The sequence below is a fragment of the Python bivittatus genome, unplaced genomic scaffold (assembly GCF_059951505.1).
Source record: "Python bivittatus isolate LINGU-HERP-01145 unplaced genomic scaffold, Pbiv_v1 ctg000580_np1212, whole genome shotgun sequence".
Taxonomy (NCBI): domain Eukaryota; kingdom Metazoa; phylum Chordata; class Lepidosauria; order Squamata; family Pythonidae; genus Python; species Python bivittatus.
In genome coordinates, this window is record NW_028277087.1 from 16,045,773 (window position 1) to 16,057,899 (window position 12,127).

The 12,127-nt window shown below is 40.8% G+C and overlaps 1 protein-coding gene across 4 annotated transcripts; it reads left to right on the top strand.

The window, feature by feature from the left end:
* The first annotated feature begins 1,060 nt into the window (after positions 1-1,060).
* GNPNAT1 (glucosamine-phosphate N-acetyltransferase 1) lies at positions 1,061-11,849 on the top strand. 4 transcript variants are annotated; one of them, XM_007424105.4, is made up of 6 exons: positions 1,061-1,152; positions 6,416-6,592; positions 10,000-10,062; positions 10,628-10,755; positions 10,836-10,897; positions 11,595-11,849. In XM_007424105.4, the coding sequence occupies exons 2-6, from the start codon at positions 6,421-6,423 to the stop codon at positions 11,740-11,742; spliced, it is 573 nt and encodes a 190-aa protein (XP_007424167.1). In that variant the 5' UTR covers positions 1,061-1,152; positions 6,416-6,420; the 3' UTR covers positions 11,743-11,849. The 4 variants fall into 4 exon arrangements, with proteins under 4 accessions (XP_007424167.1, XP_007424166.1, XP_025019802.1 ...); XM_007424104.4 differs by having other exon boundaries at positions 1,098-1,201; XM_025164034.2 differs by lacking the exon at positions 1,061-1,152 and adding an exon at positions 1,156-1,201 and having other exon boundaries at positions 6,399-6,592.
* The last annotated feature ends 278 nt before the right edge of the window (positions 11,850-12,127 follow it).

Sequence of the window (12,127 nt, forward strand, 5' to 3'; positions counted from 1 at the left end):
GTGAGGAAGACATTCAGTACTGAACTAGTAAGCTGTTGCCTACATTTATTTGCAGCATTACAGAAGTGATCTGCTATTGCTTTTCTTCCAGTCCCTGGATTTCCAATCTGTAGCTCTGGGATTCCTAGATGGCCCCCCATCCAAATATTAAACAATGCTGGCTTTGCTTAATAATCCAATAAAATAACCTGGGAGCCGGTTATGAAAGAGATCTGTTGCCTGACAGTCGTGGTTAGTCATTACAGATCCATTACCAGGACAATTTCTTATGTTCTTTGCTATCACAAAGGCTTCCTACATTTCCCAGCAATCATCCTGGATGAGGATAATGGATGTTATATATTCCAACACATCTGAAAGGCACCAATTTGGAGAAAGTTCTCCTTAATAGCTCACATCCTATAAAATCTAACATAAACTGCAAATGCACAATTATGCACTCGTCTGGACTACCACACCAAATCGGGTGCAAATATCCGGGCAACCACGGAATACAGCGAACTCTAACTCTTTGCTGCCATCCGGTGGTCATCGAGATTTTCCCATCACCGATTTGGCCCACAGCTCCCAGAATTCCTTGCCTGCGTGAACAATGACAAGGCTAAACAGGAATTATGGGGGTTGAAGTCCAACGGCCTCGTAGCTTTAACTTCGGCATAAATCAGCAGCCTGCTCAAATCATTTAACGATGGTGTCATTTAGCAGCGGCTAAGAATGCTACGCACGCACAGAGATCCCGTATCCCTGTGGCAAAGCGATATCTACCAACTGAGTAGACCACTCCATGAACTATGTGATGATAAAATAAAATCTCCAAAACGGTGATCAGGACCGGCGGGGGGGCTAGAAAACAGCTTAATAAATGGGAGAAAATCCTCAGAAAAATGGGGAAACGACGGATCTGCAAGCGTATAAAGAACGCTGTGCCCACGCACCCCCCAGCGGACGGGCATATAGCACTTTCCCGCCTCGCGCGTGGACGAGATGAGGCGGTGCAATGACGGAGATTTCTGATTGGCCACTTTCACCGCCCGTGAGTCTGAAAGGAGGCCCTACGCGCCGCCCTGCCGGAGTTGCCACGTCGGTTGAGTTGCGCCTGCTCATACTCGCGCCTGCGCGCTGAGAGGTTAGCCGGAGCTTGCCTAGAAGCCGGTAGGTGGGGGAGCGGAAGAGTACGCGCGAGGGAAGGAGTCAGTTAGGGGTGAGTGAGTGACATACACGCGAGTGGTTGGGGGAGATTGTGACGAGGGAAACAATCCGCAGGAAAAGCGGGGGCTCTGGTGGGTGAGACTCTTGGCCGCGGTGTTTGCTTTCCCAGCAGGAGGGTGCGCTCGCCGGGAAACAAGAGCGCCTCTGACCATGTGCAGAGCGCTTTCCTTTCCTCAGGGCTGAGCTTGTCCTCACTAGCGCCTCGAGCAGCTCCTCCTGATCGCGTGAGGGGAAAGTTTCGAGTTTGCTGAAGGGTCCAGGCAAGCGCCGTCGTTTGGGCGAAGAATCCACGGCTAATCCGAGACTCCTCCGGGGTCGCCGCGGAGCAGAGGGTCGGTGAGGCGGCGTCCTCGTCCTTCGAGGGTCTGAAGCCTCCCGGGTGGCCTTTGGGGCCGAGAGTCTACTCCGGGCTGCCAGGGAGCCTCGCCCCCGCCAGCCTGGAAGGCATCCTGGTCTGGTAGGGTGAACCTGGCACGCGAAGGTTTAAATCATCCTTAAAAACTGTAACGACAAGGCTCGTTAGTTGCTTTCTCTCTCTCTTTTCACAGAGGCTTAAGAATCCAAGGGCAGCCGGACTTTTAAATGCTCGCCTCTGGTCTCTTTGTAATATTAGTGTGCATGGGTAAATCACATAATGCGAGTCTAGGAAAAGCAAGTTTCCCTGTCGTTTTCTGTTCTTCTAATAATTAGTTTTTACATAACTAGTTGACTCCCAAATAATTGTCAAATAAGAATGCAAAATTACACTAGGCCATTTCCTTGTTTACTTTCTCCACCTTTTCCCTTGCTTGTGCACACATGAGTTGCTTCCATGTCCTGCAATAAAAGTGTTGCATTTGAAGGGAAATGTTCCTGTTTCAGGAATATTCTTTTATCTTGTGCTGGTAAATTTTGAGAGAAAATCTTACAGACAATGGCCAATATCCTAGAAATTTCTTTCAGATTAGAATTTTTTAATTTCTTACAAATATGTACTCCTCCCATGACACATCATAAGCCACTTTTAAAAGAGCACTTGGTTTCAAAAGTTGCATGGAAATTTGGCAATAATTAAACATTGCTGAAGTAACTGCTTTTGCGGTCCTTCAGTTCTGATCTTTATATTTGGCATTCTGTAATTAAGATAAACTCTTCATGTCTTGCTTGTAATCTTCTGGGACTACATTTGCATTCTTCATTCTGTAGTTGGTTAGATGTCTGGGTTGTAGCAAACCCACTCCTGACCTCCCCCCTCCCCATTTTACATGAGATGCTTATTTAAAGAGTTGCTAAGAATGAGAGTAAACTATTTCTTAAATTCAAGTTCAGTTTGAAAGGTTGTCTGAATGTCAAACCTTTTGTGCTTTACTGGTGGTGATTAAAGGAGGAATGATGAAGTCATCTTACCTACTTCACTGTCCTCTCAAATATCGCTACCATAAAATCTCTCTCAGCCTCCGTTCAGTGGTCTTCAAATGCAGTGGACAAAATTTTCAGACTTCATTCCCAAGCAACAGTCAAAATCTGTAGTTTCTGAAGAAGCCTGGACAATCAGAGGTATTTACGGGATGGGGGAGGTCATGGCAAATGATGAAAGGAGCTTCATGACATAAGCACTTCCGTTTTGTATATATGACATCACACACACATACAAAAGGAGTGTAGCTTATGGTGTGACATTTTCATTATTTTAACAAAAGCATCAGTTCCTGTAGATGCCATTAATGCATCAATTTCTGTCATTTGCATAAAGACATTGTTGAACATGTATGTGTGCATATGAACTTTCTCCAGGGATATTATTTAAATTTCTAGGTTGCCAAACTCCAAATGACTCTGGGCAGCTTCAGAAAATTAAAAACAACAGTACTGTACAAACAACAAACCTCCATAAAACTGAACATTCAAGGGAAAAAAAACCATCTGTCTATATCCTCAATTCACGAGGCCTGTCCATTTAATCAGGGTGTATAGGTATCTTGGATTTGTGCTCTGATTATACTAATCAGAGAGTGCATATCTGTGATGGCCTAATCAAGATAAATGCATATATGTTTCCTGTCTGTCTGTGTGTGGGGGGAGGTATTAGGGTGGGTGCATACATGTTGCATCTCACTGTGTGTGCTTCTCTTAGTTGTGTTCTGTGTGTGAAAATGTGTGTACTGGGATGTATGGGAAGAGCTGCATATGCTGTGCTCTGGATCATATGATGAAGAAAGGCTTAGAATGGAGGAGATGGCACTGTACTGAGCTACTGTCTCCTATAGGGCTGCATTGGGAATTTTTTTCTGGATTTCTTTTCTTCCCATAGTCTTTTTGAACTCAGTCTTTGATTGGTGTCTCCTACAACACAAAATGTTATCCTAATCTGTTTTCAAAGGTAGATAGTCCTAACTTCTTCAGAGGTAGATAGTAATATTTTTCCAACATCCTGATGGGTTGGAAAGAATGAAAATGTAGTCCTGGGTAGAAGTAAATCCCTATTGGTTCAGAGAGGCTTACTCCTAAATAGGTGAGGAATAAAACTGCAGTCTAACATTTTTTTAACACCTTCAAGTTATCGTTGACTCTTGGTGACTGCCTGGAAAGTCCAGGCAGCTTTCTTGGCAAGATTTTCAGAAGTGGTTTACTGGGGCTGAGAGAGAATGACTGGCCCAAAGTCACCCAGCTGACTTTGTGCCTAAGGCAGGACTCTCTGGGTTTCTAGCCTAGTGCCTTAAGCCACTACACCAAATTGACTCTCAGTTTAATATTACAGTTGCAATCAAAATTATTCAACCCCCATTGCAAATCAGGTTTATTGTCAAAATGTACAGACTTTCAGCTGTTTGCAATGAACAAATCAAACAAAAGCAATTGAAATAGCTCAACACAATGAATGCTTCAAGTGGTTTCCCCAAATTCAACTGAAAATGCAACTTATAATGACTTCTCCAGTCTCAAAATTATTCAACCCCCCTCACAACAGCACAAATATGCAAAGCAGGTGTTGTCTCAAGCACACCTGATGCAACTAATGAAGCCCTTGATTAGTTGCATCAGGTGTGCTTGAGGTGGAACACATGAAATACCGGAACTGGCTAGGGGTTTGTTGAGTGTCACGTTTGACTGCATATTAGAAATATGGCTAAATCAAAAGAATGGTCCAAAAAGCTAAGAGAAGAGATCATTGCCCTTCACAAACAAGGAACAGGATACAAAAAGATAGCGAAGGCACTGAATGTTCCTAGAGACACCGTTGGAAGCATAGTTTGCAAGTTCAAAGTGAAAGGAACAGTGGTTGCACTACCTGAACGGGGCAGAAAAAGGAAACTATCAATGGCTGCAACCAGATTTCTGAGAAGGCAGGCTGAGAAAAACCCTCGAGCAACTGCAAAAGACCTGCAACAAGGCTTGGTGGCAACAGGCACTGAGGTGTCAGTGAGCACAGTAAGGCACATACTAAATGCAGGTTTCCATGCCAGAACTCCAAGACGTACACCACTACTGACCCAAAAGCACAAGAAAAGTCAGCTCCAATATGCTCAAAATCATATAAATAAGCCACAGAAGTTTTGAGATTCTGTTCTGTGGAGTGATTAAACAAAACTGGCACTTTTCGGCCCGATGGATCAGCGGTATGTCTGGAGGAAGAAGAATGAAGCATTCGCTGAAAAGAACACTCTGCCTACAGTTAAGCATGGTGGTGGCTCGGTGATGCTCTGGGGCGGCTTTGCATCCTCTGGCACTGGAAGCCTGCAGTGTGTGGAAGGCAAGATGGATTCATTGAAGTATCAGGAAATCCTAGGAGAAAATGTCATGCCATCTGTAAGGAAGCTGAAGCTTGGGCATCATTGGACCTTCCAACAGGACAGTGATCCCAAGCATACCTCAAATTCCACCAAGGCTTGGTTGCAGAAGTAGTCCTGGAAGATTCTACAGTGGCCATCACAGTCACCTGACTTGAACTCCATAGAAAATCTCTAGTGGGATTTGAAGAAGGTGGTTGCAGCACGCAAACCCAAGAATATTACTGAACTGGAGGCCATTGCTCATGAGGAATGGGCTAAGATTCCTCAGGAATGCTGCCAGAAGCTGGTGTCTGGCTATGCATCTCATTTGCAGCAGGTCATAACAGCAGAAGGGTGCTCTACTAAGTACTAAAGATGCTTGCCATGAAGAGGTTGAATAATTTTGAGACTGGAGAAGTCATAAGTTGCATTTTCAGTTGAATTTGGGGAAACCACTTGAAGCATTCGTTATGTTGAGCTGTTTCAGTTGCTTTTGTTTGATTTGTTCATGGCAAACAGCTGAAAGTCTGTACATTTTGACAATAAACCTGATTTGCAATGGGGGTTGAGTAATTTTGATTGCAGCTGTACCTGTTTTATTCTTTCTTTTGAAAATAAATTTATCTGACTAGATAGTAGGTATTAAATATAATTTGCAAAGTGTTGCAAAATCCTTGCTGTACAAAATAATTTTATACAGAAAAATTATTATATATAATTAATATATTATAGTGCTTATAATATAATAAATATATAAATTATATATTTTGCTTCAGAGGGAAAAATAGGCATTATTATCCCCATAGGCTTTTTATTATCAAAAAAAATCGTATTGTGCTTGGAATGTTTAAACCTGAGATCCTGTTACATTTTTAGTTCAACAAATCTAATGACAAGGAAGTACTGCATTAATAATAACTTTTTGTTGCATCATAGCCATCCTGTCCAACCTTAAATTGTAGTCTGATTTTTATTATATTTAGTTGGAATGTATCATAGCTTAATATCTTAATTGTTAACTAAAGACAAAAATGAACTATCTAGCTAAAACATGAACAGGGGTAGTCGCATGTCATTGTTCTTTCTCTGCACATAGAGAGGCTAGTTCAAATGATCCTTTATGTATTTTTTTACCTGCATTATGTTTCTTAGCCAGAATTATATGCTGATTTGAACAGGTTTTGCAGAAGGTAAAATGATCAGTGGAGATGTACTAAAGACTGTTCTGTGAATTGAAATACACCAATAGAAGAGAATATGTGTAGCTCAGGATTGAACCCGAAGGACTATACAGAATTGAAATATGTTTGTGAATTGCCTTGAATGACAATGTTTTAAAAAGACAATGTACAGTATAAACTAAATGCTAGCAGTCCCTCCCACCTCCCATTTTACAACATTGGCAAATGTGTGAATTAAGGTGTAATTCACTTTCCATAGTTCTGCTGTAATTTCAGTTGCCATGATGCCTGCTGCAATAAAAAGACCCGACGGCACACCAATGTATGATCCTCACCTTCTTCAAGAACTGGATTGGACCCAGAATACTGTGACATTTTCTCCTGCTATTTCTCCTGAGGATCCAGGTGATGGTTTAGTTCTGAGACCTCTTTGCAGTGCTGACATCAACAGAGGTATTTACTTTGAAGTATTTTTCATGGTTGAATTAAATGGGAATGATTGGTGATTTGTGTCAAATTGCATGTTTTACTGACATAAAACTTAGAATTGCTAGGATCTACAAGCAAAGTAAAGGGAATATGTTTCAAAGCAGTTGTTCTCTTCATCCAAAGAAAATTCAGAAACACTGCAGATGATAATGATTTTGAGCAGGGAAGAGTAAGCTTTTGAAGCTGAGACTATGCAGATTAAAAGATATAACAGGATCTGAATATTCTGACTTTGGAGTCCTTGGTGTTCTCTAAGCTTGGTTGTTTGCTTGCAGATGTTTCATTACCCAACTAAGTAACACAATCAGTGCTAGTGAGTGTGGGGTTTTCTTCCTCTTTATATACAGCAGCTTGCCCTGCCAGTGTTGGTGGGGGTGTCATTTTCTCCTTGGTAGTTCCTTGATTAGGGTATTGTTTTCTGCTTGATCGTTTGTCTGGTGTTAATTCCTGCTGCTGTATATAAACAGGGAGCAAACCCCACACTCACTAGCACTGATGACATTACCTAGTCAGGTAATGAAACATCTGCAAACAATCAAGCTCAGAGAGCACCAAGGACTCTACAGTTTAACCTTGAGCTACATACATTCTCTTCTATTCTAACTTTGTTAGGACTACATATTCCTAACCCCTAATATGTTGACATGATTGTTAACAAAAAATGAGCATGAAGTGCAGTGGCCACAGACGCTGCTGCTGCAGAACTTGGGTGCACTTGAAGATTAGTTGCTGCTTGGAAGAGGGTGTTTGCCTGGTGAATTTAACTTTGTAATGCCTAAATAGGCCTTTTTGCTACTATCCAGTTATCTTTTTTTTTTTTTTTACTCCATTCCATCCAAATTTTTCCCCTTTTTCCTGTCCTGTCCTATCCTGTGCAGCTATCCCTTGTGTCTTATAGTCATCTATTTTTTTTTTATTTTTGCTTTTCCTTTGGGGAGAGAGCACGTGTATATATGTATTTCTCTGTGTGATAAGAGTTTGTTAGAATAGTTGGTAAATGCAGGTGGGGATTCATTAATTTTGTAAATGAAGTACTTTATTTTACAGGCAATTTATTCAGGTAATATAATACACCTTTTTTGTCCTTTCTTCTAGAGTGAACATTTTGGCACATGCACATACTTATACAAATGTGTCATGTGCACATATTGGAAAAAAGAAATCTATTAGTTGATAGATTTAGATTAGATAAATGATTAGCTGAAGTTGGCCACCCTATATTGAGAAGATGAGCACGTCATAGTATTGCCTGTTTACAAATGCTTTTTTGCCTACTCTTTTGTGGGGAGATTATACCTTCTTTCTGACAAATATAGGGTTTCTGGAATCTACTAATAACAAGTTGTTCATATTAAGTAGCTCAACCGCTCTCTTCTTGGTTTGGTTTAGATGCCACAACAAGTCATTGGAATAAATCTAATTGATATTGAATGAAAAATAGTCAAAACGTAGTTTTAGATTCCTAAATGTTACTTTGATTAAAGTAAGTTTTATAAAAACAGCAAGATAGACGGTTTTGGACTGAAGCATTTACAGTGGGGCAAAAAAGTATTTAGTCAGCCACCAATTGTGCAAGTTCTCCCACTTAAAAAGATGAGAGAGGCCTGTAATTTTCATCATAGGTATACCTCAACTATGAGAGACAAAATGGGGGAAAAAATCCAGAAAATCACATTGTCTGATTTTTAAAGAATTTATTTGCAAATCATGGTGGAAAATAAGTATTTGGTCACCTACAAACAAGCAAGATGTCTGGCTCTCACAGACCTGTAACTACTTCTTTAAGAGGCTCCTCTGTCCTCCACTCGTTACCTGTAGTAATGGCACCTGTTTGACCTTGTTATCAGTATAAAAGACACCTGTCCACAACCTCAAACAGTCACACTCCAAACTCCACTATGGCCAAGACCAAAGAGCTGTTGAAGGACACCAGAAACAAAATTGTAGACCTGCACCAGGCTGGGAAGACTGAATCTGCGATAGGCAAGCAGCTTGGTGTGAAGAAATCAACTGTGGGAGCAATAATTAGAAAATGGAAGACATACAAGACCACTGATAATCTCCCTCGATCTGGGGCTCCATGCAAGATCTCACCCCGTGGGATCAAAATGATCACAAGAACGGTGAGCAAAAATCCCAGAACCACACGGGGGGATCTAATGAATGACCTGCAGAGAGCTGGGACCAAAGTAACAAAGGCTACCATCAGTAACACACTACGCTGCCAGGGACTCAAATTCTACAGTGCCAGATGTGTCCCCCTGCTTAAGCCAGTACATGTCCGGGCCCGTCTGAAGTTTGCTAGAGAGCATTTGGATGATCCAGAAGAGGATTGGGAGAATGTCATATGGTCAGATGAAACCAAAGTAGAACGTTTTGGTCTAAACTCAACTCGTCGTGTTTGGAGGAGAATGCTGAGTTGCATCCAAAGAACACCATACCTACTGTGAAGCATGGGGGTGGAAACTTCATGCTTTGGGGCTGTTTTTCTGCAAAGGGACCAGGACGACTGATCCGTGTAAAGGAAAGAATGAATGGGGCCATGTATCGTGAGATTTTGAGTGAACACCTCCTTCCATCAGCAAGGGCATTGAAGATGAAACGTGGCTGGGTCTTTCAGCATGACAATGATCCCAAGCACACCGCCCGGGCAACGAAGGAGTGGCTTCGTAAGAAGCATTTCAAGGTCCTGGAGTGGCCTAGCCAGTCTCCAGATCTCAACCCCATGGAAAACCTTTGGAGGGAGTTGAAAGTCCGTGTTGCCCAGCGACAGCCCCAAAACATCACTGCTGTAGAGGAGATCTGCATGGAGGAATGGGCCAAAATACCAGCAACAGTGTGTGAAAACCTTGTGAAGACTTACAGAACACGTTTGACCTCTGTCATTGCCAACAAAGGATATATAACAAAGTATTGAGATGAACTTTTGATATTGACCAAATACTTATTGTCCACCCTGATTTGCAAATAAATTCTTTAAAAATCAGACAATGTGATTTTCTGGATTTTTTCCCCCATTTTGTGTCTCATAGTTGAGGTATACCTATGATGAAAATTACAGGCCTCTCTCATCTTTTTAAGTGGGAGAACTTGCACAATTGGTGGCTGACTAAATACCTTTTTGCCCCACTGTAAGTGTACTCTCTGCATCTTTAAATATTTTTGTGGGGTTTATTGTTTATTACTGTTGTTTTGTGGAATGTTCATGGTGTTTTTCTGCCATATGTATTATGTTTTATACATACATTATACACACACACACACACACATATAAACATATTTATTTGCAGAGTTTTATTTTAATTCTATGCTTTACTGGTGGTTTTGCCTAAGGGCATCCTAAAATATGAAAACTTTTGTTATTATTATAGGCTTTTTAAAAGTTCTAAGCCAACTGACTGAAACTGGCGTTGTTAGCCCTCAGCAGTTCCTTGGTGAGCATCTCTTTAATTTTTTGCTGTTTGGAAGAATGGAAAAGGAAGGTTGGATTCCATGGCAGAGGTCTCTTAGTGATTAACTCCTAAGATATCACTTTTAGAGGTTTGGAGAAATAGTTTACCTTACCCCTTTAGAACCTCCCCCAAACAGGAAAAGGTGTCCTACATTTTGGTCATGGGTGGAAAGGGATCAAGTACCTATTTTTTTCCACAACTCAACATGCAAATCAGGTCTAAAAATTTACCCATTTTTATTATCTATGCTGCAGGTGGATTGTGGAGGTGAGGGATCAATTGGCCCATAGGCTCCATAGCTCTGGCTTGGGTAGCAACTGAAGCAATTGTATTTTTTGTGGGCAGTCTGCCAGTTTGGCCATGCTGTCAATGCACATGCTTGCCTTTCCCACAGAATCCTCTCACAACCCTATTCATCTGCTTGTCCCAGTTCAGGTGCAGTGCATCCTGAGCTAGCAAACATGACAGAGCTGCAAGAAAGCCTGATACTGAGGAACTGTTGAATCCATTATCAATAGTATTCGTATTCCTGCCTACATTTCCACAGAAAACTTCGAACACATGCGGAGTTCTGGGGACTACTATGTTACAGTTGTGGAAGATACTAATCTAGGAGAGATTGTAGCTACTGCAACTTTAGTCATAGAACATAAGTTCACTCACTCATGTGCAAAGGTATGTACACTGAAGAAAAAGTATGCAATCATGAATAAATTCTGGAACTCGGCCTTTAAATGGTATTAACTTATTTTCAGAGGGGCAGAATAGAAGATGTTGTTGTAAGTGGAGATTGCAGAGGAAAACAGCTTGGGAAACTGTAAGTAATTATTCATAATTGTGATTGCTTAGCATTTAGGAACTATTAAGGGATGCTTAGATGCTCTTAAATGCTAACGAAGTTCTGTGAGCACAAACATTCTATATGTTAAACATCTCTTTCGTAAGACTGCTGCTGATAACTTGGCATATTGGTAGCACTTTTCAAGCACCCCAGACTAGTCTCATTCTATCCAGCTGCTTCCCTTCTGGGAACCAGGATTCCAGTCATCCAAGGCTTGCTTTATGCTGTTCTGATGGCCTAAAATAAGCTGCATTTCTCTAATTTATTTTCAAAGGATGCTTGTAGGATCTAAAAAGCATTTTTGGAAATAATGCTGGAAACTAGTGCATTGATTTCCACTGGTTCATTTTTTTTAAATTATTTTTTTCAAATATTTTGAGAGGTAGAGAGCCAGTTGGTGCCCATCAGTGTCATATTGGGGACCCAAGGATTGCACCTAACTATAACCCTAAGCTATATCACACTTAGCTAGTTTTACAGGATACCTACCGTCTCTTCCCTTCTATCTGCTTCTACTCATCTCTGAGACAGGGATAGAAAATGAGAGCTATCATTTGGTAGTAGCAGCACTGGGGTATAAATACAATTTTGCCTGTTTACTAGACACAGTCTCAAATAGTTGTCTTCACATCCTTCTGCAAAACTAATTTTATTTCTATTGTCTTTTTTAAAGATTGATGTCAACTCTTACATTGTTAAGTAAGAGACTAAACTGCTACAAAATTACTCTTGAGTGTCTTCCAAAAAATGTAGCTTTCTATAAAAAGTTTGGATACTCAGTATCTGAAGAAAACTACATGTACCAAAGATTCTTCAATTAAAGAAGTTCCTGCTGTCATCTCTTTTAATCAACTGTTGGTGGAGGAGCTTGTACTACTGACTTCTCTTTACAGAAAGCAAATTCCCTGCAAATAAATAATGAATACTAGATATGAGACTACACTGCAGACTTTGTTACCAAGGAAACCTATTATAAGAAGTTTCCTGTTCAGCCAGTACATTGTTTTTGATAGCTAGGACATGAGCCATCTTTGCAAGGTAAGGATGGTTTATAGCCCAAACTAAATTTTAATTTGATTTTTTTTCTTGTCTTTTATTTTTCTGTATTGTGCTGCTTTTTATTGGCAGCTAAACAGTGACTAGTAAGTTAGAACTGTTCTTGTAATTTTTTGTCACAAGGAAAAAACTTGCAATGTTTACCATTTA

Excerpts from the sequence above, each read along its gene's own strand:
- GNPNAT1 (XM_025164033.2), top strand. The coding sequence starts at position 2,664 with ATGCAGTGGACAAAATTTTCAGACTTCATTCCCAAGCAACAGTCAAAA. Across the intron at positions 6,593-9,999 it reads CAGTGCTGACATCAACAGAG|GCTTTTTAAAAGTTCTAAGC; the intron begins GTATTTACTTTG and ends TTATTATTATAG. Across the intron at positions 10,756-10,835 it reads TCACTCACTCATGTGCAAAG|AGGGGCAGAATAGAAGATGT; the intron begins GTATGTACACTG and ends ACTTATTTTCAG.